General features: G+C 55.5%; 2 protein-coding genes across 2 annotated transcripts; both read right to left on the bottom strand.

The window, feature by feature from the left end:
- Positions 1–1109: 1109 nt before the first annotated feature.
- Positions 1110–2090, bottom strand: IUM83_11363 (E3 ubiquitin ligase; the record flags this gene model as incomplete). Its single annotated transcript, XM_067935917.1, has 1 exon — positions 1110–2090. One exon carries the CDS (start codon positions 2088–2090, stop codon positions 1110–1112), a length of 981 nt encoding a protein of 326 aa, XP_067784926.1.
- Positions 2091–3960: 1870 nt separating this feature from the next.
- On the bottom strand, positions 3961–5271 carry IUM83_11362 (glycylpeptide N-tetradecanoyltransferase 2; the record flags this gene model as incomplete). The annotated part of the gene is made up of 1 exon (XM_067935916.1): positions 3961–5271. The coding sequence occupies one exon, from the start codon at positions 5269–5271 to the stop codon at positions 3961–3963; it is 1311 nt and encodes a 436-aa protein (XP_067784927.1).
- Positions 5272–25073: the final 19802 nt, after the last annotated feature.

Below are 25073 nucleotides of genomic sequence, written 5' to 3'. Positions count from 1 at the left end.
TCGTCACGAGCGCCGCTGTCGTATGCCACCCAAGTCTGCGAAAATGCACCGCCATCGATCGAGGGCTCCAGTCGTGCAACGCAGAAAACTGAGTCTCGGATCAGACAAACGGATGGCGTTCCGAGCGCTCACATGCTCCTCCGAAGCCATGGCAACAGGATTCCCGTCGTCATCGGCGGCAGCAGCAGCAGCAGCAGCTTCGCGTCATGGCGCCACTCGTCTTCGGAGCCATGAGCATGCACGACACAGGGCGGTCGCAAGGGGAACGGCCCTCGAATGCCGCCCGAACCTCGGATGATACGCCAGATGACAATGTGTGCGTACACTCGGGGTTGGACGTTAATCAAAACTGAAGTTGGACCGGCGCTGCACACCAAAAGATCGAGCCAATTGCCTCCGCCCAGCACACCGCCGGTGGAGAACGCCTGCCTGCCAGTCGAAACGAGCCCAGCGCTGCTCCCACGCAGCAGGACCACCTCGCAGTTGACCGTCAGCGACTGCCGCAGCAGCAGCGATAACCTGAGTATTGCCATAGCAGCTCTAAACAGAAGCAGCTTCGGTGTATGGAAACCAACGCTATTGTACGACTTCATCGAATCCGTGACCGAAGGCCTGCCGAGTCGTTTCTCGCCACCGAGCAGTGCTGAGTACGCTTGCTCATAGGTACACGCCGACTCAGTTGGACACCAAATGTCGTGCCCACCGACCTGACACGTACCTGACAGGCCTGTCTTACATCTGCCCGTGCGGCTTCCCTGTCAGCAGTGCGTTCTCCTCTGTATGCTGTCCTGACAAGGAAAATCTACCGGCGATCCCAACATCCCGCCGGTCGTGTTTTTGGCCCCGCTTCCGGCAGTCAAGATCGCTTCTTGCCCTAGCTTTTGTCCCGGAACTACGTGCGTACATTTCAGGGTGAAATTTGTTGCCTGTTCAAGTTCCCTGACAACAATTTTACCCCGAAATATGGTTAACCATGTCCCTAGTTGTATTTTGCACGAAGAAATTTACTCATAAAAACATGCTAAATAAGTGAATGTTGGTGGATCTTTATATTAGTTGCGCTGGCGAAAGCGTTTCTGAAGAAAAAAAGCAAACCTGCATTAGTTGGTCTACTTAGATGACGACGCCAAGGGGTTCTCCTTGAAGTCGCCAAGCCACCACTGCACTTGGTTCTTCGGTCGGCAGTAATTAGTGACGGCGGGAGGGCCAACTTGGGCTCGGCACATGGGGCAGTGGTGCTGGAAGAGCAGCCACTCAAAGATGCACTCGCGGTGGTAGGCGTGCTTGCACTGGAGTTCAATGGGCGAGTTGCCATTGATGCCGATTTCACGAGAAGCATCCAAGCCCACCTCGTCCAGGCAGATCATGCACTGATCAACATTGGTCAAGTCCGTGCTGGGGGCCAGCGCCGACAAGTTTGGAGTGGTTGACGACTTCTTCATGTTGCTCTGGTGCTCCAACATGGACAGATCCGTGGTGGTAGCTGACTTCTTGATGCCGGGTTGACGATTGTCGACATAGACTTGAAGCAGCGAACGCTTGTCAGCGTCGTGTTTGACCCCGAGGAAGTCGAAGAGGTTGTTCGGCAGCTTCTGCCGTGCGTGGAAGCACTTCATCGCACTGCCAGGAAGCAGTACACAGCGAAGCAGGTATATCAGCACGTTCTCCAGTTTGGTTTTGCGGTTGCTGATGGCCCCGGACCAGGTCGACATGATTGCCGGACGCTTCTTGGGGAAGAAAGCCGCCATGACATCACGAATGGCTTGGCATGAACCACAGCAGTCCTTCTCCTGGCATGTCCAGAGCTCCTCGACCTTGGTGCGGAAGGTGAGGAACTCCGAGTAGCGGTAGGCGACACCCCACGCGTTCTTGGTGGTCACACTGGACACGGTGCAGTTGTACACCATGTAGTCTTCCTTCTTGGTGGCGGAGCCCACGCTCACACGGAGCGGGAGGTCTTGTCGGACGCAGTCGGCCAGCGTTTTCAGCGTGTAGTTCTTGCAGTTGCCACGCTTCTCGAACTCCGCGATTTGCGGGTCCCGTTGCTGCTGGGCACTGGCATTGGGCTCGGGTACAAAATAGTTATTCATGTTCGCCAGCAGGACTGTCGTTTGACTTGTTGTTGGCAATTTGCGGAATGAACGAGTGGCTGGAGCTGTGAGAAAAGCTGCCGTCGCGGATTGTATGAGCGGGACCACTGCTGGATCGAGTTTCACCAGGCATCTGAAGCCAGCCAATCTCTCGCTACAGTTTTGGCGAGCAACAGAAATAAGTGAGCTGCGCAGGCCGGCAGCCATAAGCCCAAAGATTGCCCACACGTAAAGCAAAGGCAACAAGTGCAGGCCAGAACAATGGGTCACATGAGACAGTCGGGTGCGTCCTGCTCATGTAGAAGAGACCCTCGTGACGCGCGTCGGATGATTTGCCAATGAGCTCCAGCAAGTGCGCGCAGCAGCAGCAGCCATTGGACGGTAGCTGTGCGTCACTCGCCGAGCGACGAACGCTGGTCCTGTTTCTTGCCAGGTGTGGCGGTGCCGGCTGGTATGTCCGTTCACCAAGCACCAAAGCCAGCATTGCGTCACGCACCGGTCGCCAATGAGCACGACCGAGGCAAGCAAGCACAAGCCTGGATTGGGTGGAGAGAACGCGTCACACGCGGCACATTTTGCACGGGTGAAAACCTCAGGACGGCAAAAACACGAAGCGACAGCGGAGGAAAAGCCAACTCGTCGACCAGCCAGATGCGATTCGTATTGCCGGGCTGACTGGCTGAGCTGACTGGCTGCGATAAGCCCACTGCGGTCGCTCGCTCCTATGTTTGGTGGGTGAGAATGCGCAAAAGCCAGCGGGGGCCTCAGCAATTTTCTCTGGTGCGATGCTGCGTTGGGTCTTTGCGGCTGGGTGCCCGAGGTCGAATGCTGTCCAGCTCGGCAGGTCCATGCACGACGAGGAGGAGCGAATCTGTTAAACAGATTCAGACGCCCGTTGCCGCTAGATACGGCTTTTAACACGGCCTGACATCCCAGTGGCGGCTGACGCCACCGCGCGCATGCGCTCCATGGAATCGTGCGCGACTGCGTGGAACGTCAGCTGGAGCCTATCGTGCCATCTTCTGAGGCGCTCAGGCGCTGGCGCGACGTCTGTCGCTGCCAGCAGTGCGATGCAGCTGACGCTGATGGGCTCCCACAATCTTAATCATTTCTGAAGTTCGCCCGGCTCTGCGCTATGTCGCTTTTTGACTCGATCTCATGATCCTTGCCCCGCGGGGTGTCGCGAAAGAACACGAGCGGCGCCAGCGTGTGCGATACATGCACGTACGTGCGCGCCGGCATGAGCACCATGCTTGGCGACCGAGCGCAAGGATCGGTAGTGCCGCCACGCCACGGGGAACGACATGGAGCCAGGATTCATCGCCAGCCAGCCATCCCCTCGGTTGCTCCGCATGTACGCACGGCACGACTCACGGAAGCAACGTTGTCGTGCCGGACGTTGCCTAGCTCTGCCAATCTTGAGGCGAACGCTGCCTGGGTCGACAAAAGCGATTGCTCCGGACAGACCTGTCAATGGCACGACACGACTCGCGGCATCATCAGACGAGCAACGAGCAAGATCCAGCGTAGGCCGACTCGACCACTGTCCGCAGTTCTCTCCTGTATATTGCACGGGTTCCCGGCGGTCCCAAGCGCCAACTGCAGCCTGTCCTTCCTTCCTCCTCTTCTTCTTTCTATCGACCTACGCATTCACCCAACAACGAGCCAAAGCAACTGCTTTCTCTGCTACCCGCGTCAGCTTTCTTACCTCTCGCGTCCCTGAGCCCAGCCACGCCGCGGCGGCGCGAGTTCGTCTGCAGTCGCCTTTCCCGCTCTCGGGTGCCCTGCGAGTGCGATGTCCTTGCAACGACGCCTCTCGTAACGCACTATCCACCCCGCCTGGCTCAGCCGGACTCATCGGGCAGCCAGCCTAGCACAGCACGATGCCGACCTTGTTGCCCTCCATCCGCGGACAGCGCCAGTTGTACAGGTAGTACATGAGGTCACCGTCGCCGGGGCCGAACTTGAGCTCCTTGAGGAACTCCATGTTGTCCATCAGGCTCAGCGCGTTGAAGACGTCAAAGTCCTCCTTCTTGGCCATAATGAGCGCGTCGTTCATGAGCTCGGTGAGCGACACGGACGTGGCCACGTTGTAGAAGGAGTAGGCCGCGTTGAGCTTGCTGTGCGTCGGGTGGCCGATGACCGTGGAGGGCAGGTGGTAGAAGCTGGCGAAGTCCGTGATCTTCTTGGTCTCGGGGTCCTCCACGACGTAGGCGCTGATCACGCCTTCGCGCGGCAGCATCCAGTGGGCCACGTCGTGCTGGTCGTAGTGCTGCACGAGGTCGAACTTGGCCAGGTACGTCTTGAGCAGCGCCGTGACGGGGGCCACGTCCTTCTTCTGCATGGCGCGGAAGCCGGGCGTGGCCGTGGCGTCGGGCAGCTTGAACTGCTTGATGGTCCTGGTCATGGTCATCCTGGGCGCGAGCCTGGAGAAGCCCACCTCGATGAGCTTCTTGGGGTTGAGCGACCGGTGGAAGTAGCGGCACTGCGCCACGGGCATGGGCAGCACGACGCCGGCCGTGTAGACGGCCTGCCAGATGTCGCGCAGGTTGACGCGGCGCGTGATCTCCTTGATGAGTACGGGCGCGAGGCGCTTGGTGCGCAGCTTCTTGTGCACGCAGAGGAAGTTGATCTCGGCCATGGGCAGCACGGCCGCGTACGCGCGAGTCTTGACGGGGATGCCGCTGATGAAAGCCATGAGCTTGTTGGTCTTCTGGTTGCGCACGCCCACGTGCCAGTCCTTGTGGAAGCCGGGCGGCGTGAGCGCCCACATGAGGAAGGCGATGGAGTAGTCGAAGCGGAACATGTTGTCGTCGTCCTCCACGTAGTTCTGCGTCAGCAGGTCGTACACCTCCTTGGCCTCGCGCGCGTCCGTCAGGTCGATCTCGCTCCACGCGAAGCCCGGCGGCATGGCGTACGGCTCGGCGCGCACGTCGCCCACGCTCTTGGGCGCGTCGATGGCGCCGTGCTCGCGCGGGAACTCGTCCAGCGCCGGCACGGGCTGCGTCTTCCAGAACTTGAAGTCCTTCTGCGCCGCGGCGGCCGCGCGGTCGGGCGGCGCCGTGGCCAGGTTCAGCTGCTTCAGCACGCGCAGGAACTCCTCCTGCTCCTCCACGGTCACAAGCTCCAGCTTGTCGTCGGGCGTGGCGCCCGCGGGCGGCGGCGGCGGCGGAGAGCTCATCGTCGGCACTCACGGATCTTTTGTATGGGCCTGGGTGGGGGGCGCGTGACTAGCTAATTGGCTACTTGTCGACGTCCCACAAACGAGGTGCGCAAGCTTTTTTTTATTTGTTCAAAAGAAACCCAAAATTTCCAATGTTATTTTTTATCGGTCAGAAATAGTATCGACGGTACTAATATGATAGTACCGTCGTCAGTAGTACGGTTCTTCTAGTACTGCCTGGTAGCACCAATTAAATTATGGCACACTACTATGAAAGGCAACTATTACTATTTCAACTACGTGCACTCAGACAACTGGAACAATCCGTGCTGGCTTGACTCTCGATGGGCTCGCGGTTTGCTCTTCAAGGAGCAGAGGTCGTGTGCGGCGCATGTTGAGCACTAGAAGTTTATCAATGCACAGTCAAACTAAGATTCTTGCTGCTGTCGAGCTCAACGCCAGCTTTAGTGTTTGGCACGTCTTGAAAGTAAGCGACAGCAGAGGTAGCAAATAGTAGTCATCTTCCGCCACCTTTGCCAACGACCTCTCGACGACGCAGTTCGCACTTAAGCGGTTGGCCAAGAGGCTCAGCATCGCCAACAGCACGACGTAATACAGGATGGAGGAGAAGAGTAGTAACTAGTCTCAGCCGAGAGTCTGGGATCTGGGCGAAGTCTGGGGTCTGAGCGAGTTGGCTCAGGGCGTTCTGGGAGAAGTCGACTTGACATTCAGTCAGTCACTTTATATCAGCCGTAACACCCACGGGCGGGTGGTATCACCTCGGGGGCGCTGTTCGAGCATGCCATCCACGCCTACAAGCGTCAGAAGACCACGGTGCCAACGACGTTTTTGGTGCTGAGTGTTCCGACGACTCGTCATGGACAAGTAGCGACTTCGTGTAACGGGGTTACACGTACAAGTGGCTGCAAGCCACTTGTGAATTTAACAGATAGGTTATCTGTTCAACGTTTTGGATACTTCCTCACATTGGTGTAAGACACACCGATGGATACATTGAAGTGGACCACCACAGTGAGTGGTCCACACATACCCAAAGGATCCTATTGGTAGAAAGCAGCATCTTTCTACCAATCAGAGACATGCATATTAGCGGGGCTCTGACAGCCAGCCGCTGCCAACCCTTTCATAGATGATAAACAGTTTTTAGCAGCTTTTAGAGGAAGATCAATTTACAAACAATACAGTTCTCATTTTACCTAATCTAAGTCACTTGGAATCCTTCTGTTACTTAACTTATATTTGTGTATTCAAATATAATTAACCTAAGTAATTACTAAGTACTTACGCTTCCTCATACACGTTGCGCAACGTGTAAGCTAAAGTAGTGAGTCAAGTTAGACCCACTACACCTGGTAGCACTTTGTAGTCCGTCCAACGACCGACTGCTTGACGTTCGTACGCGGTGTACGAACGCGGAGCCGAGAACCACATGAGCACGGAGGTGCCCATGGAGAGCTCCAATACGCCTGCAACGCATGTTGCACGCGCAGACTGCCCCCACCTGTCTGACCCAGAGTTGGAAGCCCTCCAACGACTGCCAACAGTCATTGGAGAAGCGGCGATAGCTACAATGCTGCGTACGCTATCGCCGACGGAGCAACATGGTGTTGCTCTGGGATTCATCATGAAGGAGCAGCGTGACGCTGCTTCCTCAGTGACGGCGTCGTCAGGGACGACACCGCGTGCTCAACCATTAAAATTGAGCGTGGGAAGAGAGGGCGAGCCTCTCCTCCGATGGCTTGTCGAACTCGACACAGCCATAGCGGCTCGACGCATCGTCGACCCGCTGTCGAAGGTCGCGTTCGCCATGTCCTGCCTTGGCGGACGCGCAAGGAGTTGGGCGTACGGACGCCGACTCTCCGATCCTACGTGCTTCAGCACGTACGAAGTGTTCAAAGAGGAGCTCAAACAAGCGTTTGAGCCCCCGCAAAACGAGTTCCGGTCGAGGGCGGAGTTCCTCGACCATCAGCAGGGTAAGCATGACGTCCATGCTTACGCGCAGCGCGCACGATATTTGGTATCAAATATCGTGACTAACCCGATTGACGAGGCGACCAAGGTCGTCACGTTCATGAAGGGGCTTAGAGATGGGCCTGTGAAGACCTATCTCTTCCGAGAGTACCCGAGTACTCTCGAAGCTGCAATAACTCTTGCCATGCAAGAAGAGTTTAGCCTGCGGCAGGCTAAACTCCATCTAAACGTACCGAGGCCGCAACCGCGCCCGGTAGCGAGGACGGGAGGTCCGGAGCCAATGGACCTCTCGAGCGCAACAACTGCTGGTTACCAGCAGCAGGGAGGTAACGTGCGATGCTTCCGTTGCGGAAGGATCGGTCACTTTGCACGGGAGTGCACAGCTCCCATGCCCCCTGGAGGTGGCCGTCGTGGCGATGCTAGGCATCGCCGCGGACCAACAAAAACGCGAACATCCAGTAGGCGCGGGGCGCCCTACTGGTAATGCAGTCGCGCGTGCCGACATCGGGCACGCGACACTGAGGACAGCAGCCCCAGTGAGACCAGCTCTCACTGCAAGAAACAAGATGACAGGCCAAACCTAGTCATCTTGAGGTTTACTCGAAGAGAGCGAGTGACTCTCTTCGAGCATTGGTAGACTCAGGCGCGTCGAACAACTTTGTTCGACTACGAAGCCTGTCGAGACTTGACTTCGAGGAGGTAGATACACCTCGAAGTCTTCTGGAGATACGACTGGCAACAGGTGCCATCGTGAAGACCGAGAAGCGCGTCGTGAACGTGCGCTTCTCGTACAAACAACGAGTGTTTGTCGAACACTTTATCGTCCTGGACCTGGACGATAAGTTCGACGTGGTAATGGGCATGCCGTAGCTTGCACGGCATGATCCGGTGATAGACTGGAAGAAGCGCACGCTCGTGCGCTTCGGACGCGACAGCGGAACAGAGAGCGATGGCCCTGTTACCGCAGCGCACGCACCTGCTGGTGCGCGCGGCTCACCAGTCGAGACAGCGCTTCATGCTGCTGTCCCGGAGTGCCCAAGGAGTGCGCGAGGGCGCGCACAAGTGAAACCCGCGTCGGCAATGCTGCCGACGTCGGAAGAAAAGATGTGCTGGTTCCGGGAACCAACACCCACGTTCAAGCGTGTAGGGACAGTCCCTGACCCGAAGCGGTCAGGTCGACAACGACGCGTCGGCTCCGGGAGCCGACGCACCCTCGGTCATGAGGGGCTCCGCCAATGAATGGCGTCGAGGTGACGAAGGCGTGTCAACTCCGGGAGTTGACGCTGCAAACAGTGCGGACGGTTGCAAACGTACCGCACTGACGCAAGTCGTGCAGCCGGGCTGCACGACGAAGCGCCATGCGATCAAGCCGGGCTTGATATCGCGCGCCCGCAGACAGGGTCTGCCGGCGAAGGACATTACCGTGCAGCCGGGCTGCACGAAGGAAAATGCGGTCAAGCCGGGCTTGATACCGCGCGCCCGCGGACAGGGTCCGCCGGCGAACGACTGTCCACGGCCGGGCCTGGACAAGAAGAACAACTGTGCGGAGCCGGGCTCCGCACAACAAGAAGACGGCGCAAGCGGAGAACGCTGCGCAAGTCTCGGTCCGGGACCGAGACGCGACAAGAGCAGTCTGCTGGGCAGACTGCGGCGGTGACGCCGAATGTCAAGACGCTAAGCGTCTTGACGCGCACCGATACTGGATTCCAGTATCGTGACATGGAACTCGCTAGTCCTCCGACGACGGCGTCGAGTTGACTTCGCTTCCAGCCATGAGCTGGAAGCGCTTCACGCGCGACTTGCACGATGGACGCATCGAACAAGTCTGCGTTCTTTCGGACAGCGAAAGAACGGCGAGCGAAAGCGAAGAGCTGAGGCAGCTCTTCATGGAAGTACCACTGAGAGTGAAGACACTCAGTGCGAAGACGAAGCGAGAGCGCTTCGAGGAACAAGGTTGGGACTCGTTAAAGTCGAGTCCCTATTACGAGCTGTTGAGGGAGTACAAAGACGTACTCCCGGAAGAGATTCCTGCGGAGCTTCCGCAGGATAAGGGCATTCAGCACGAGATTGATCTCGTGCCGGGCACGAAGTACTGTGTCACGCGGCAGTGGCCACTGCCGCGAGAGCAAGTAAAAGCGATCGACGACTTCTTTGAAAGTCGTCGTAAAGCAGGACAAGTGCGGGAATCAAAGTCCCCGCACAGTGCTCCGACGTTCTGTGTCAAGAAGCCACAGGGCGGATGGCGCATCGTTCATGCCTACAACAAGCTGAACGATGCGACGGTACCGGCGCAGACGCCGATACCGCGAAAAGATGTTATCATCGATTCGATGGCCGGGAGCACCGTTTACAGTGCTCTCGACTTGCGAGATGGATTTTATCAAATCCTAATGCGTGAGAGCGATATCCCTCTCACGGCAGTGAGCACGCCAAGCGGCATGCTCTGGGAATGGCTAGTAATGCCACAAGGGCTTAAGAACGCCCCTGCGACTTTCAACAGGTGCGTGACGCACTTGTTGCGCTCGGTGCGCGACTTCGCACCGAGCTACTTCGATGATGTGTTCATCCACAGCCGGGCTGTGGACGGAAGATCGACGTAGAGATGCACAGGGTGCATCTCCGGAAGCTATTTGAGCTTATGCGAAAGCATAAGCTCTACGCGAACCCTGAAGAAGTGTATCTTCGGGGCGAGCGAGATACCCGTCCTCGGGTGTATCGTAGGGAAGAATGGTGTTCGCCCTGACCCGGAAAAGGTCAGAGTGATAAATGAATGGCCAACGCCTTCAAGTGTCAAGGAACTGAGGCAGTTCCTTGGCCACGTACTTGTGCAAGTACGTGGAGGATTATGCGGGCAAGATCCGCCCGCTGTCACAGCTTCTTAAGAAAGAAGCTGTGTGGAACTGGACACCCGATTGCCAAAGGCATTCGATGCAGTCAAGCGGGGCTTGACTGAGGCGCCGATCTTGGCAGTGGCTGACCAAGATCGCCCATTTCACGTAGTATGTGACGCATCCGATTTCGCGATCGGATGCGCGTTGATGCAGCACGATCACGAGGGCCGTGATCGTGTCGTCTACTACCAATCTCGTCAGCTGAAGCCAGCTGAGCGCAACTATCCGGTGCATGACAAGGAACTCCTTGCCATGAAGTATGCACTCGCAAAGTTCCGAGTGTACTTGCTTGGGAGTAGACCATTTGTGGTCTACACCGACCATGCTTCACTGCGCACCGCAGTGAAGTCGCCACATTTCACAAAGAATGGCGAGATGGCTCTCATTCTTTGCGGAGTATAACTTCCGGGTCGAATACAAACCCGGAAGATTGAACGTGGTGGCCGACGCGTTATCACGTCGGCCGGACTATGCAGAACCTGTTGACGTCAATGCCATTGACGCCATGCGATCGAGCAAACCCACATCATCTCTGTTGGATGATGTGAAGGCCGCGTACGCGCACGACGCGGACGCGAAGCTCTTGCTGGCCTATGGCACAGCGCCTTCTGACAAGTCCCGTCAGAAGCTGCCCAAGCACCTTCGAGCACGTGCACACCGCTTTCGTGTGCACGACGGACTGCTACTCTACAACGCAGTCGACGACAACGCGGATCGCGTTGTCGTGCCAAATGACCATGACCTGCGACTCAGGATCATGTACGAGTATCATGATGCCCCGACTGCGGGACATCTCGGACGTGAGAAGACATACGTCCTTCTCACGCGCGACTTCTACTGGCACCACCAGTATAGTGGGTGCGCAAGTACATCCGTGCTTGCGAGGTATGCTAACGCGTAAAGCCTGCGCCATTCGCGCAGGCTCCACTGCAATCACTACCGACTCCGTCGGAGTGTTGGAAGTCCATGTCTTTGGACTTCATCTTTGGTCTTCCCCCGGATAGCGGAGGGAACACCGGTGTTGTGGTCTTTGTAGACCGTTTCAGCAAGATGTACCATCTTGCTGCGGTGCCAACAGAGGTGACCGCGAAGCAGACGGCCCGTCTGCTCGTCGACATGGTGTTCAAACACCATGGCATGCCGTCCGACATCGTGTCGGACAGAGACCCGCGCTTCACAGCGCACCTGTGGCAAGAAGTGTTTACACTTCTTGGGAGCCAGCTTTCCATGTCGACTGCGGATCATCCGCAGACGGACGGTCAAACCGAGCGCGTGAATCGCGTGCTCGTCGATATGTTGAAGAGCTACGCTCACTCGTTCCAATACTGGAGCGAGTGCTTATCGATGGCAGAGTTTGCCATCAATAACTCAGTGCATGCCTCGACCGGGCATACACCGTTCTACGTGAATGTCATGCGGCATCCACGTCTACCGAGTTTACTCGGAGTGATGGCTCCCACTTTAAGTGGGGGAGGATCTACGACTGCAATACAGCAGCCGCAGAAAACCGCTGACACTTGCACAGTGTCAGCTGCAACAATGGACAAACCACATGAGTCTGCGCAGGGCGCAGACTCCTCCAACGCCAAGGGCAACGACGACGGGTCTGCGCAGGGCGCAGACACCGCAAAGAACCACGCAGAGGCAAGGCCTCTAGCGGAGAGCGAGCTGAATGACTTCAGCTCGGATGCAATCAGTTTCATCGCCAAAAGACAAGCCGTAATCCGGTTTGTCCAAGACACAATAGCAGCTTCTGTTGATCAACAGAAGCTGAACACAGACAATGCGGGCAGAGGCAACACAAATGAATTTAAAGTTGGTTCATTAGTTTTGTTAGCTACACAAAACCTGCCTAGACATGCAGTTTCGGATTTCGGAGCAAGCAAGCTTGCTCCGCGCTTCATCGGGCCATTCACTGTGTTGGTACGGCACGGCAACGCATACACGCTAGACATACCGTCTAGCATGCGCCTCCATCCGACCTTTTACGTCGGACGGCTGAAGCCATACCTGCAGCACGAGCCATCTAGCTCGGCTGACCCGAAGCCTCGGCAGGAGCCGAGGTAGAAGCGGAGGACTTGGCCTCGGCGACGAGCAGCCTCTCCTCCAGCGCGCGGACGCGCTGGAGCAACCCCTTCATCTGGGTCCCCAACTCGACCTGGATATTCGAGGCGGTCTGCGAGACCGCCGCGACTTGGGCCTTCTGGTTCGCCAGCTCCTGTTTCAGGGCGGCGAACTCAGCGCCCTGCAGACGCTCCACGGCGGTCACCCGGTCGTGGAGAGGCGCATACTGATCAGCCCGGGGCTGATCATACCCGGGGCGTGTTCCCACCCCCGCCACCGCCGATCCGTGACGCCCGCGGCTCAACCCGCTGGATTGTTGAGCGGATTGTTGACCATAGTATCCCGAAAACGAACCCTCAAGGGGCTCGTTTTCGTATTCGTTGGAGAGGATTTCCTCCCCATCGAGGTACATAGAGCCGCGGAACGTCTTGCTGGAGGACGTTCCGGAAATGGTGAGGGCGTACGAAGAGCAGTACGCGCTGGCGCAGCGGAAGTAACACGAGCGCTGCGATCATCGCTAGCGCCCGAACCCTCACGTGCTAAGAACTTAGCACGGAGCTCTGAGACCCTCGGGCACACGGAACGACGTGTACCCGTTCAGGTCGCGGTCGCTCAAGCGGACCGCGCCTGAAAGCACTTCGTGCACTGAAAGCCCTCGGGCACAGCGCACGGCACATTTGCCTCCTCAGCAGCAACATGAAGTTGCTGCAGCTTTCCACGCTTCGAGTACGTCTCGAAGCGATCACGCGCTTGCTTAATCCGATCACGGTAAGCACTCGGCCTCTTGTTGAAGTTCTCAACAAAGGCGTTCCAGCTTGACAAAGTGCCTGCCATTCGGGCACTTTGCTGCGAGAAGAGGTCTTCTTGCTTTGAAACCATCGGAGCTCATGAAAGAGTCCGATGTAGTAATCGCGCCTTTGATGCGTTTCCGCATCAAAGTGCAGCTCGGCAGCCACAGCGTCATCTTTGATGGCGCTGCATACGTACAGCGGCACCTCATTCGGAGGTACCGAGTTCCCAAACCGGTCCGCGATCTCGGACGCGGACGGCATCCATGGATCGCGCGCTGCAGGCGCAGCGCGCGGAGAGCCTTGAGCTTTGACATCACGCGCTGCAGCAGCAGCGCGCGGAGTACTGAGAGCCCCAGCTGTAGCGAGTGGGGTATCACTCTCAGTACGCGAACGCTTCGAGCTCGAAGCGTCCGATTCGTCCCCTTCACGCGGGCGAACGTTCTTAGCGTGAGGGTCGAGCGATTCGCTCGACACTGAGTCTTTACGCTTTGAGGGCGAGTCCTCCTCGCCCTCCATGTCTTCATCGTCGTCGTCGAAGTCGACGACGTCACCGTACTTCGCCTTCTGGCGTTCGAGTAGTCGTCGATGGAGAGATGACTCCCCATCGACTTTGCGGACTTCTTGAGGCGCGCTCATCGTTGAATGAGCGCGGATTTCTTCTCCAAACGCGGAGAATTGACGAATGGTCAATTCCAAAGATTGACGTGCGGGGACCCCGCGCGTCTAACCTTATGGGGGATGGTGTAACGGTTACACGTACAAGTGGCTGCAAGCCACTTGTGAATTTAACAGATAGGTTATCTGTTAAACGTTTTGGATACTTCCTCACATTGGTGTAAGACACACCGATGGATACATTGAAGTGGACCACCACAGTGAGTGGTCCACACATACCCAAAGGATCCTATTGGTAGAAAGCAGCATCTTTCTACCAATCAGAGACATGCATATTAGCGGGGCTCTGACAGCCAGCCGCTGCCAACCCTTTCATAGATGATAAACAGTTTTTAGCAGCTTTTAGAGGAAGATCAATTTACAAACAATACAGTTCTCATTTTACCTAATCTAAGTCACTTGGAATCCTTTTGTTACTTAACTTATATTTGTGTATTCAAATATAATTAACCTAAGTAATTACTAAGTACTTACGCTTCCTCATACACGTTGCGCAACGTGTAAGCTAAAGTAGTGAGTCAAGTTAGACCCACTACACTTCGTGGCGAGGCAGTAGGCCAGACCGAGTTCATGACCAGCATGGAGATACGCGCCCGCAGCTGAAGTAGATACAGCGGGAACGGCGCCCTGCGACTTGCCATGTACTGCTCGCGGTGGAGTTGAGCGAAGTTACGTGTTGAATAAAGCAGATCAGCGCAGAAAGCTGTATGATTTGTGCTGGGTGGGGCTAAGATTCTATTGCCACCGCCACAGTTGGAAAACGAGGAGCGGAGGAGGAAGAAAGGAGAAGACACAGCGCCTGGATAGCGCCTAGTTGACTTTCGCAGAACTCAATAGACGTGGAGTATTCAGCCATTCTAATGCTGGAACCAAAGTTCAGGTGTATGGGCGATGCAGGTAGTCGTCCTTTTGGCTTCGTTGAGTATACCTAAAATATCGGCATGCTTTTTATTTTTCTCTTGCACCGGAATTTGTTTTAGTACATGTATTAATACATGTAAGTAAGTTACTGCAAGTGATATTAGGATTTCCTGAGCTCTGCCTGCCCATGCAAGCTCAACACTCATGCGCCAAAGGAAAGAGCAACTGGGCCACTAAACGTGCGATGACCCAGTGATTTTAACTGGCCCCTCAAAGTCTGCTCGCTGAAGCTCATCGAGTTCGTTTTACTCAGCAATTCGCTAATGATCACGAATATACAGACATATATAAGATCGGCAATTGCCGGTTTGTACGAAAATAAGCTAAAGTGGGCAAATCGCATAGTTTGGAAGGGGCATTGGTGGGCATTATACAAAGTACAAGATATCCAGGCGAAGCCTCGCGACAGACCGTGATCTAATCGAGCGGAATGCTATCGAGGATAGCTCCTCAAACTGCTTGGTGTGAAGAGCGCCCTCGAGAGAAAAATCCGTCAGTCGACTCTTGTACGACGGCTTCACCCACTTAAGTAGAGAGGAATCGCTCTCTACGGTAGATGTTCCCGGAAATATGGTTGCTAAACCACCTGCAAACCGCTTCAACGCAGGATATTGAGCATCCAGCGAGTCCCAGCAGTTTGCAAAGTCGAGCTTGACGTTTTGCTCCACCTTCGCGCGGAACTCAGTGCTGGAAGCGTACATTTGCCGCATTGCTGAGTGTTCCTGCTCGATTTGATCGAGATCGGACTCCTTCCAGAGCCTAGTCATGCGCGCGCGATGTTGATCAATTATTGTTGTAACGGGGTTACACGCACAAGTGGCTGCAAGCCACTTGTGAATTTAACAGATAGGTTATCTGTTAAAAGTTTTGGATACTTCCTCGCCTTGGTGTAAGACACACCAATGGATACATTGAAGTGGACCACCACAACGAGTGGTCCACACATACCCAAAGGTCCTATTGGTAGAAAGCAGCATCTTTCTACCAATCAGAGTCATGCATATTAGCGGGGCTCTGACAGCCAGCCGCTGCCAACCCTTTCATAGATGATAAACAGTTTTTAGCAGATTTTAGAGGAAGATCAATTTACAAACAATACAGTTCTCATTTTACCTAATCTAAGTCACTTGGAATCCCTTCTTATTTAACTTATATTTGTGTATTCAAATATAATTAACCTAAATAATTACTAAGTACTTACGCTTCCTCATACACGTTGCGCAACGTGTAAGCTAAAGTAGTGAGTCAAGTTAGACCCACTACACCTGGTAGCACTTTGTAGTCCGTCCAACGACCGACTGCTTGACGTTCGTACGCGGTGTACGAACGCGGAGCCGAGAACCCCATGGGCACGGAGGTGCCCATGGAGAGCTCCAATACGCCTGCAACGCATGTTGCACGCGCAGACTGCCCCCCACCTGTCTGACCCAGAGTTAGAAGCCCTCCAACGACTGTCAACAGTCATTGGAGAAGCGGCGATAGCTACAATGCTGCGTACGCTATCGCCGACGGAGCAACATGGTGTTGCTCTGGGGTTCATCATGAAGGAGCAGCGTGACGCTGCTTCCTCAGTGACGGCGTCGTCAGGGACGACACCGCGTGCTCGACCATTAAAGTTGAGCGTAAGCAATTACGTGGGAAGAGAGGGCGAGCCTCTTCTCCGATGGCTTGTCGAACTCGACACAGCCATAGCGGCTCGACGCATCGTCGACCCGCTGTCGAAGGTCGCGTTCGCCATGTCCTGCCTTGGCGGACGCGCAAGGAGTTGGGCGTATGGACGCCGACTCTCCGATCCTACGTGCTTCAGCACGTACGAAGTGTTCAAAGAGGAGCTCAAACAAGCGTTTGATCCCCCGCAAAACGAGTTCCGGTCGAGGGCGGAGTTCCTCGACCTTCAGCAGGGTAAGCATGACGTCCATGCTTACGCGCAGCGCGCACGATATTTGGTATCAAATATCGTGATTAACCCGATTGACGAGGCGACCAAGGTCGTCATGTTCATGAAAGGACTTAGAGATGGGCCCGTGAAGACCTATCTCTTCCGAGAGTACCCGAGTACTCTCGAAGCTGCAATCACTCTTGCCATGCAAGAAGAGTTTAGCCTGCGGCAGGCTAAACTCCATGTAAACGTACCGAGGCCGCAACCGCGCCCGGTAGCGAGGACGGGAGGTCCGGAGCCAATGGACCTCTCGAACGCAACAACTGCTGGTTACCAGCAGCAGGGAGGTAACGTGCGATGCTTCCGTTGCGGAAGGATCGGTCACTTTGCACGGGAGTGTACAGCTCCCATGCCCCCTGGAGGTGGCCGTCGTGGCGATGCTAGGCATCGCCGCGGACCAACAAAAAACGCGAACATCCAGTAGGCGCGGGGCGCCCTACTGGTAATGCAGTCGCGCGTGCCGACATCGGGCACGCGACACTGAGGACTGCAGCCTCCAGTGAGACCAGCTCTCACTGCAAGAAACAAGATGACAGGCCGAACCTAGTCATCTTGAAGGTTTACTCGAAGAGAGCGAGTGACTCTCTTCGAGCTTTGGTGGATTCAGGCGCGTCGAACAACTTTGTTCGACTACGAAGCCTGCCGAGACTTGACTTCGAGGAGGTAGATACACCTCGAAGTCTTCTGGAGGTACGACTGGCAACAGGTGCCATCGTAAAGACCGAGAAGCGCGTCGTGAACGTGCGCTTCTCGTACAAACAACGAGTGTTTGTCGAACGCTTTATCGTCCTGGACCTGGACGATAAGTTCGACGTAGTAATGGGCATGCCGTGGCTTGCACGGCATGATCCGGTGATAGACTGGAAGAAGCGCACGCTCGTGCGCTTCGGACGCGACAGCGGAACAGAGAGCGATGGCCCTGTTACCGCAGCGCACGCACCAGCAGGTGCGCGCCGCTCACCAGTCGAGACAGCGCTTTATGCCGCTGTCCCGGAGTGCCCAAGGAGTGCGCGAGGGCGCGCACAAGTGAAACCCGCGTCGGCAATGCTGCCGACGTCGGAAGAAAAAGATGTGTTGGTTCCGGGAACCAACACCCACGTTCAAGCGTGTAAGGGACAGTCCATGACCCGAAGAGGTCAGGTCGACAACGGCGCGTCGGCTCCGGGAGCCGACGCACCCTCGGTCATGAGGGGCCCCGCCAATGAATGGCGTCGAGGTGACGAAGGCGTGTCAACTCCGGGAGTTGACGCTGCAAACAGTGCGGACGGTTGCAAACGTACCGCACTGACGCAATTTGCATGCTGTCGTGCAGCCGGGCTGCACGACGAAGGAACATGCGGTCAAGCCGGGCTTGATACCGCGCGCCCGCGGACAGGGTCCGCCGGCGAACGACTGTCCACGGCCGGGCCTGGACCAGAAGAACAACTGTGCGGAGCCGGGCTCCGCACAACAAGAAGACGGCGCAAGCGGAAAACGCTGCGCAAGTCTCGGTCCGGGACCGAGACGCAACAAGAGCAGTCTGCTAGGCAGACTGCGGCAGTGACGCCGAATGTCAAGACGCTAAGCGTCTTGATGCGCACCGATACTGGATTCCAGTATCGTGAGATGGAACTCGCTAGTCCTCCGACGACGGCGCCGGAGTTGACTTCGCTTCCAGCCATGAACTGGAAGCGCTTCACGCGCGACTTGCACGATGGACGCATCGAGCAAGTCTGCGTTCTTTCGGACAGCGAAAGAACGGAGAGCGAGAGCGAAGAGCTGAGGCAGCTCTTCATGGGAAGTACCACTGAGAGTGAAGACACTCTCAGTGCGAAGACGAAGCGAGAGCGCTTCGAGGAACAAGGTTGGGACTCGTTAAAGTCGAGTCCCTATTACGAGCTGTTGAGGGAGTACAAAGACGTACTCCCGGAAGAGATTCCTGCGGAGCTTCCGCAGGATAAGGGCATTCAGCACGAGATTGATCTCGTGCCGGGCACGAAGTACTGTGTCACGCGGCAGTGGCCACTGCCGCGAGAGCAAGTAAAAGCGATCGACGACTTCTTTGAAAGTCGTCGTAAAGCAGGACAAGTGCGGGAATCAAAGTCCCCGCACAGTGCTCCGACGTTCTGTGTCAAAAAAAGCCACAGGGCGGATGACGCATCGTTCATGCGTATAACAAGCTGAACGATGCGACGGTACCGGCGCAGACGCCGATACCGCGAAAAGATGTTATCATCGATTCGATGGCCGGGAGCACCGTTTACAGTGCTCTCGACTTGCGAGATGGATTCTATCAAATCCTAATGCGTGAGAGCGATATCCCTCTCACGGCAGTGAGCACGCCAAGCGGCATGCTCTGGGAATGGCTAGTAATGCCACAGGGGCTTAAGAACGCCCCTGCGACTTTCAACAGGTGCGTGACGCACTTGTTGCGCTCGGTGCGCGACTTCGCACCGAGCTATTTCGACGATGTGTTCATCTACAGCCGGGCTGTGGACGGGAAGACCGACGTAGAGACGCACCGGGTGCATCTCCGGAAGCTACTTGAGCTTATGCGAAAGCATAAGCTCTACGCTAACCTGAAGAAGTGTATCTTCGGGGCGAGCGAGATACCCGTCCTCGGGTGTCTCGTAGGGAAGAATGGCGTTCGCCCTGACCCGGAAAAGGTCAGAGTGATCAATGAATGGCCAACGCCTTCAAGTGTCAAGGAACTGAGGCAGTTCCTTGGCTTGGCCACGTACTTGTGCAAGTACGTGGAGGATTATGCGGGCAAGATCCGCCCGCTGTCACAGCTTCTTAAGAAAGAAGCTGTGTGGAATTGGACACCCGATTGCCAAAAGGCATTCGATGCAGTCAAGCGGGGCTTGATTGAGGCGCCGATCTTGGCAGTGGCTGACCAAGATCGCCCATTTCATGTAGTGTGTGACGCATCCGATTTCGCGATCGGATGCGCGTTGATGCAGCACGATCACGAGGGCCGTGATCGTTTCGTCTACTACCAATCGCGTCAACTGAAGCCAGCTGAGCGCAACTATCCGGTGCATGACAAGGAACTCCTTGCCATGAAGTATGCACTCGCAAAGTTCCGGGTGTATTTGCTTGGAAGTAGACCATTTGTGGTCTACACCGACCACGCTTCACTGCGCACCGCAGTGAAGTCGCCACACATATCACAAAGAATGGCGAGATGGCTCTCATTCTTTGCGGAGTATAACTTCCGGGTCGAATACAAACCCGGAAGATTGAATGTGGTGGCCGACGCGTTATCACGTCGGCCGGACTATGCAGAAGCTGTTGACGTCAATGCCATTGACGCCATGCGATCGAGCAAACCCACAACATCTCTGTTGGATGATGTGAAGGCCGCGTACGCGCACGACGCGGACGCGAAGCTCTTGCTGGCCTATGGCACAGCGCCTTCTGACAAGTCCCGTCAGAAGCTGCCCAAGCACCTTCGAGCGCGTGCACACCGCTTTCGTGTGCACGACGGATTACTGCTTTACAATGCAGTCGACGACAACGCGGATCGCGTTGTCGTGCCAAATGACCATGACCTGCGACTCAGGATCATGTACGAGTATCATGATGCCCCGACTGCGGGACATCTCGGACGTGAGAAGACATACGTCCTTCTCACGCGCGACTTCTACTGGCACCACCAGTATAAGTGGGTGCGCAAGTACATCCGTGCTTGCGAGGTATGCCAACGCGTAAAGCCTGCGCCATTCGCGCAGGCTCCTTTACAATCACTACCGACTCCGTCGGAATGTTGGAAGTCCATGTCTTTGGACTTCATCTTTGGTCTTCCCCCGGATAGCGGAGGGAACACCGGCGTTGTGGTCTTCGTAGACCGCTTCAGCAAGATGGTACATCTTGCTGCGGTGCCAGCAGAGGTGACCGCGAAGCAGGCGGCCCGTCTGCTCGTCGACATGGTGTTCAAACACCATGGCATGCCGTCCGACATCGTGTCGGACAGAGACCCGCGCTTCACAGCGCACCTGTGGCAAGAAGTGTTTACACTTCTTGGGAGCCAGCTTTCCATGTCGACTGCGGATCATCCGCAGACGGACGGTCAAACCGAGCGCGTGAATCGCGTGCTCGTCGATATGTTGAAGAGCTACGCTCACTCGTTCCAATACTGGAGCGAGTGCTTATCGATGGCAGAGTTTGCCATCAATAACTCAGTGCATGCCTCGACCGGGCATACACCGTTCTACGTGAATGCCATGCGACACCCACGTCTACCGAGTTTACTCGGAGTGATGGCCCCCACTTTAAGTGGGGGAGGATCTACGACTGCAATACAGCAGCCGCAGAAAACCGCTGACACTTGCACAGTGTCAGCTGCAACAATGGACAAACCACATGAGTCCGCGCAGGGCGCAGACTCCTCCAACGCCAAGGGCAACGACGACGGGTCTGCGCAGGGCGCAGACACCGCAAAGAACCTCGCAGAGGCAAGGCCTCTAGCGGAGAGCGAGCTGAATGACTTCAGCTCGGATGCAATCAGTTTCGTCACCAAAAGACAAGCCGTGATTCGGTTTGTCCAAGACACAATAGCAGCTTCTGTTGACAAACAGAAGGTAAACGCAGACAATGCGGGCAGAGGCAACACAAATGAATTTAAAGTTGGTTCATTAGTTTTGTTAGCTACACAAAACCTGCCTAGACATGCAGTTTCGGATTTCGGAGCAAGCAAGCTTGCTCCGCGCTTCATCGGGCCGTTCACTGTGTTGGCACGGCACGGCAACGCATACACGCTAGACATACCGTCTAGCATGCGCCTCCATCCGACCTTTTACGTCGGACGGCTGAAGCCATACCTGCAGCACGAGCCATCTAGCTCGGCTGACCCGAAGCCTCGGCAGGAGCCGAGGCAGAAGCGGAGGACTTGGCCTCGGCGATGAGCAGCCTCTCCTCCAGCGCGCGGACGCGCTGGAGCAACCCCTTCATCTGGGTCCCCAGCTCGACCTGGATATTCGAGGCGGTCTGCGAGACCGCCGCGACTTGGGCCTTCTGGTTCGGCAGCTCCTGCTTCAGGGCGGCGAACTCAGCGCCCTGCAGACGCTCCACGGCGGTCACCCGGTCGTGGAGAGACGCGTACTGATCAGCCCGGGGCTGATCATACCCGGGGCGTGTTCCCACCCCCGCCACCGCCGATCCGTGACGCCCGCGGCTCAACCCGCGGGATTGTTGAGCGGATTGTTGACCATAGTATCCCGAAAACGAACCCTCAAGGGGCTCGTTTTCGTATTCGTTGGAGAGGATTTCCTCCCCATCGAGGTACATGGGAGCCGCGGAACGTCTTGCTGGAGGACGTTCCGGAAATGGTGAGGGCGTACGAGGAGCAGTACGCGCTGGTGCAGCGGAAGTAACACGAGCGCTGCGATCATCGCCAGCGCCCGAACCCTCACGCGCTAAGAACTTAGCACGGAGCTCTTTGAGACTCTCGGGCACACGGAACGACGTGTACCCGTTCAGGTCGCGGTCGCTCAAGCGAACCGCGCCTGGAAAGCACTTCGTGCACTGAAAGCCCTCGGGCACAGCGCACGGCACATTTGCCTCCTCAGCAGCAACATGAAGTTGCTCCAGCTTTCCACGCTTCGAGTACGTCTCGAAGCGATCACGCGCTTGCTTAATCCGATCACGGTAAGCACTCGGCCTCTTGTTGAAGTTCTCAACAAAAGCGTTCCAGCTTTGACAAAGTGCCTGCCATTCGGGCACTTTGCTGCGAGAAGAGGTTTTCTTGCTTTGAAACCATCGGAGCTCATGAAAGAGTCCGATGTAGTAATCGCGCCTTTGATGCGTTTCCGCATCAAAGTGCAGCTCGGCAGCCACAGCGTCATCTTTGATGGCGCTGCATACGTACAGCGGTACCTCATTCGGAGGTACCGAGTTCCCATACCGGTCCGCGATCTCGGATGCGGACGGCATCCATGGATCGCGCGCTGCAGGCGTAGCGCGCGGAGAGCCTTGAGCTTTGGAATCACGCGCTGCAGCTGCAGCGCGCGGAGTACTGAGAGCCCCAGCAGAAGCGAGTGGAGTATCGCTCTCAGTACGCGAACGCTTCGAACTCGAAGCGTCCGATTCGTCCCCTTCACGTGGGCGAATGTTCTTGGCATGAGGGTCGAGCGATTCGCTCGACACTGAGTCTTTGCGCTTAGAGGGCGAGTCCTCTTCGCCCTCCATATCTTCATCGTCGTCGTCGAAGTCGACGACGTCGCCGTACTTCGCCTTCTGACGCTCGAAGTAGTCGTCGATGGAGAGATGACTCCCCACCGACTTCGAGGTCTTCGTCTGAGGCGCGCTCATCGTTGAATGAGCGCGGATTTCTTCTCCAAACGCGGAGAATTGACGAATGGTCAATTCCAAAGATTGACGTGCGGAGACCCCGCGCGTCTAACCTTAAGGGGGGGATGGTGTAACGGGGTTACACGCACAAGTGGCTGCAAGCCACTTGTGAATTTAACAGATAGGTTATCTGTTAAACGTTTTGGATACTTCCTCGCCTTGGTGTAAGACACACCGATGGAAACATTGAAGTGGACCACCACAGTGAGTGGTCCACACATACCCAAAGATCCTATTGGTAGAAAGCAGCATCTTTCTACCAATCAGAGTCATGCATATTAGCGGGGCTCTGACAGCCAGCCGCTGTCAACCCTTTCATAGATGATAAACAGTTTTTAGCAGATTTTAGAGGAAGATCAATTCACAAACAATACAGTTCTCATTTTACCTAATCTAAGTCACTTGGAATCCCTTCTTATTTAACTTATATTTGTGTATTCAAATATAATTAACCTAAATAATTACTAAGTACTTACGCTTCCTCATACACGTTGCGCAACGTGTAAGCTAAAGTAGTGAGTCAAGTTAGACCCACTACAATTGTAGACAGATCGCGGCCCCTCAAACTGACCAGAGGTGATGGGGTAATACCGGTGGTGGATCGCTTTCGAGAGGCATGTTGTTAGAATCCCGTTCAGGTTGAAGCTGATTAAGCCCTTCCACAATTTCAGCTAACACGCGGGCGACCTCAAACAAAAGGTTGTACAGTTCGTCCGGCGAAATCACGCCCATGGCAGCAATAGTGAAATTGCCATCGTCACGTAGCAATTCGAGCAGACTGTTAGCGTCAACCGCAATAGTTCCACTGGGTGAGAAGGCATACCGCGAGCAGATACAAGGAAGTGGCGGCCATACGGGCGCCGCACAATTTATGAGCTTGACCTCCGTGCGTGTAGTATCGTCGAGGCCTACTTTCGTGTTGAATTTCTCTTTGTACTTGTCGAAAAGACTTTGAAATTGCGCGGACTGCTCGGCCACGAGCGCCGTTTTACCTTCGAGGGTACGAAAGGAGATAATAGCGCTGCTTGATACTGATTCGGCGATGGTCAGCACCAACCACCAGCCTTCAGGTGGCCGACAACCTGAATCGTTGTCGCGAAGATGAGCCTCAAGCTCTGACCGGTACTTCTTGAACCACTTGCAGCACTTTCCCATTGATTCCCACCTAGTGTCCGAGAGTAGTGGTGCGGTAGTTTGCATCTTGGAGATCAGGTTTTGCTGTCGGCGAAAGTGGGTTATCATTCGAGTAAAAACACGATAGAAATTACCATTCATCAGCGTCTTGAAGGCTGACTGTAATATGAGGTCGAGCTGGTGCAACCCACACCAGACACGAACGAAGCCTTCGCGACATACACGCTGAAAGCGCGTGGCAAGGCCACTGATTCGGCCAGTCATCTTTCTTTCGCCGTCAGTGGTAATGCCGATGATCACATCCCTCCAGTGGGGGCACATCACATCTAGCACTGCCGCGGCAGCACCAAACATTACTTCGGCAGTGTGTCGTTCATTTATCGGAATGGCGAGCAGGTGGAAATTAAGTAGACGCCCGTTGAAGTAGAGTCGAACGCGAATATCCAGATACGACACGGAAAGATGCGTTGACATGTCAAGCGCAATTGCAAACGTCCACTCGGCCGCCATTAGAGACTTCAACTTCTGCAGATTGATCATGCACGCAAAGCGCGCAAATTTTGCCGGTAACTCGGGTGTACAGGAGCCCAGCGAAGCTAAACCAGTTCGATGTCTTGTCTTAGTCAAAGTTGCCAACGCCATGCGGAAAGACATCCCAATGCTTATGTAGTCAACGATCAGGTGCTTATGTAGTCAACGATCAGGTGAAACTGGACTGGGTTCACGATGTTCAGCACATAATGAGTGTTGGCAACATTGCAGCACAGGCGGGAGCGAATGCGATCCCACGAGATATCATCCACGTCGTCTCCGACGAGGAAACTGTCGATAATGCCCTCCACAATAGCCCGGTCAACTTCGATGACCAGTGGAGCTTGGTTCTCATTCAGGTACAGGTGCATACGTGAGCGATGTAGAGACCGGTCGTCAAAGAACGTTTTGTACTCGGCTTCAGTCAGAAGCTAGTACTGCTTCCACTTGTTGGGATGCTGATTGTAGTGGTGTTTTCGATAGTGCTCAGGACGAAAGGGGCGGCGGAAGTACTTGATGTTTGTCGTCTTCTTGCGCTTAGCGCCTACCTTT

The sequence above is a fragment of the Phytophthora cinnamomi genome (genome assembly GCF_018691715.1).
Source record: "Phytophthora cinnamomi strain GKB4 chromosome Unknown Contig83, whole genome shotgun sequence".
Classification (NCBI taxonomy): Eukaryota; Oomycota; class Peronosporomycetes; order Peronosporales; family Peronosporaceae; genus Phytophthora; species Phytophthora cinnamomi.
The sequence above is the reverse complement of the archived record's forward strand: the minus strand, read 5'-3'. Positions and strand labels throughout refer to the sequence as shown.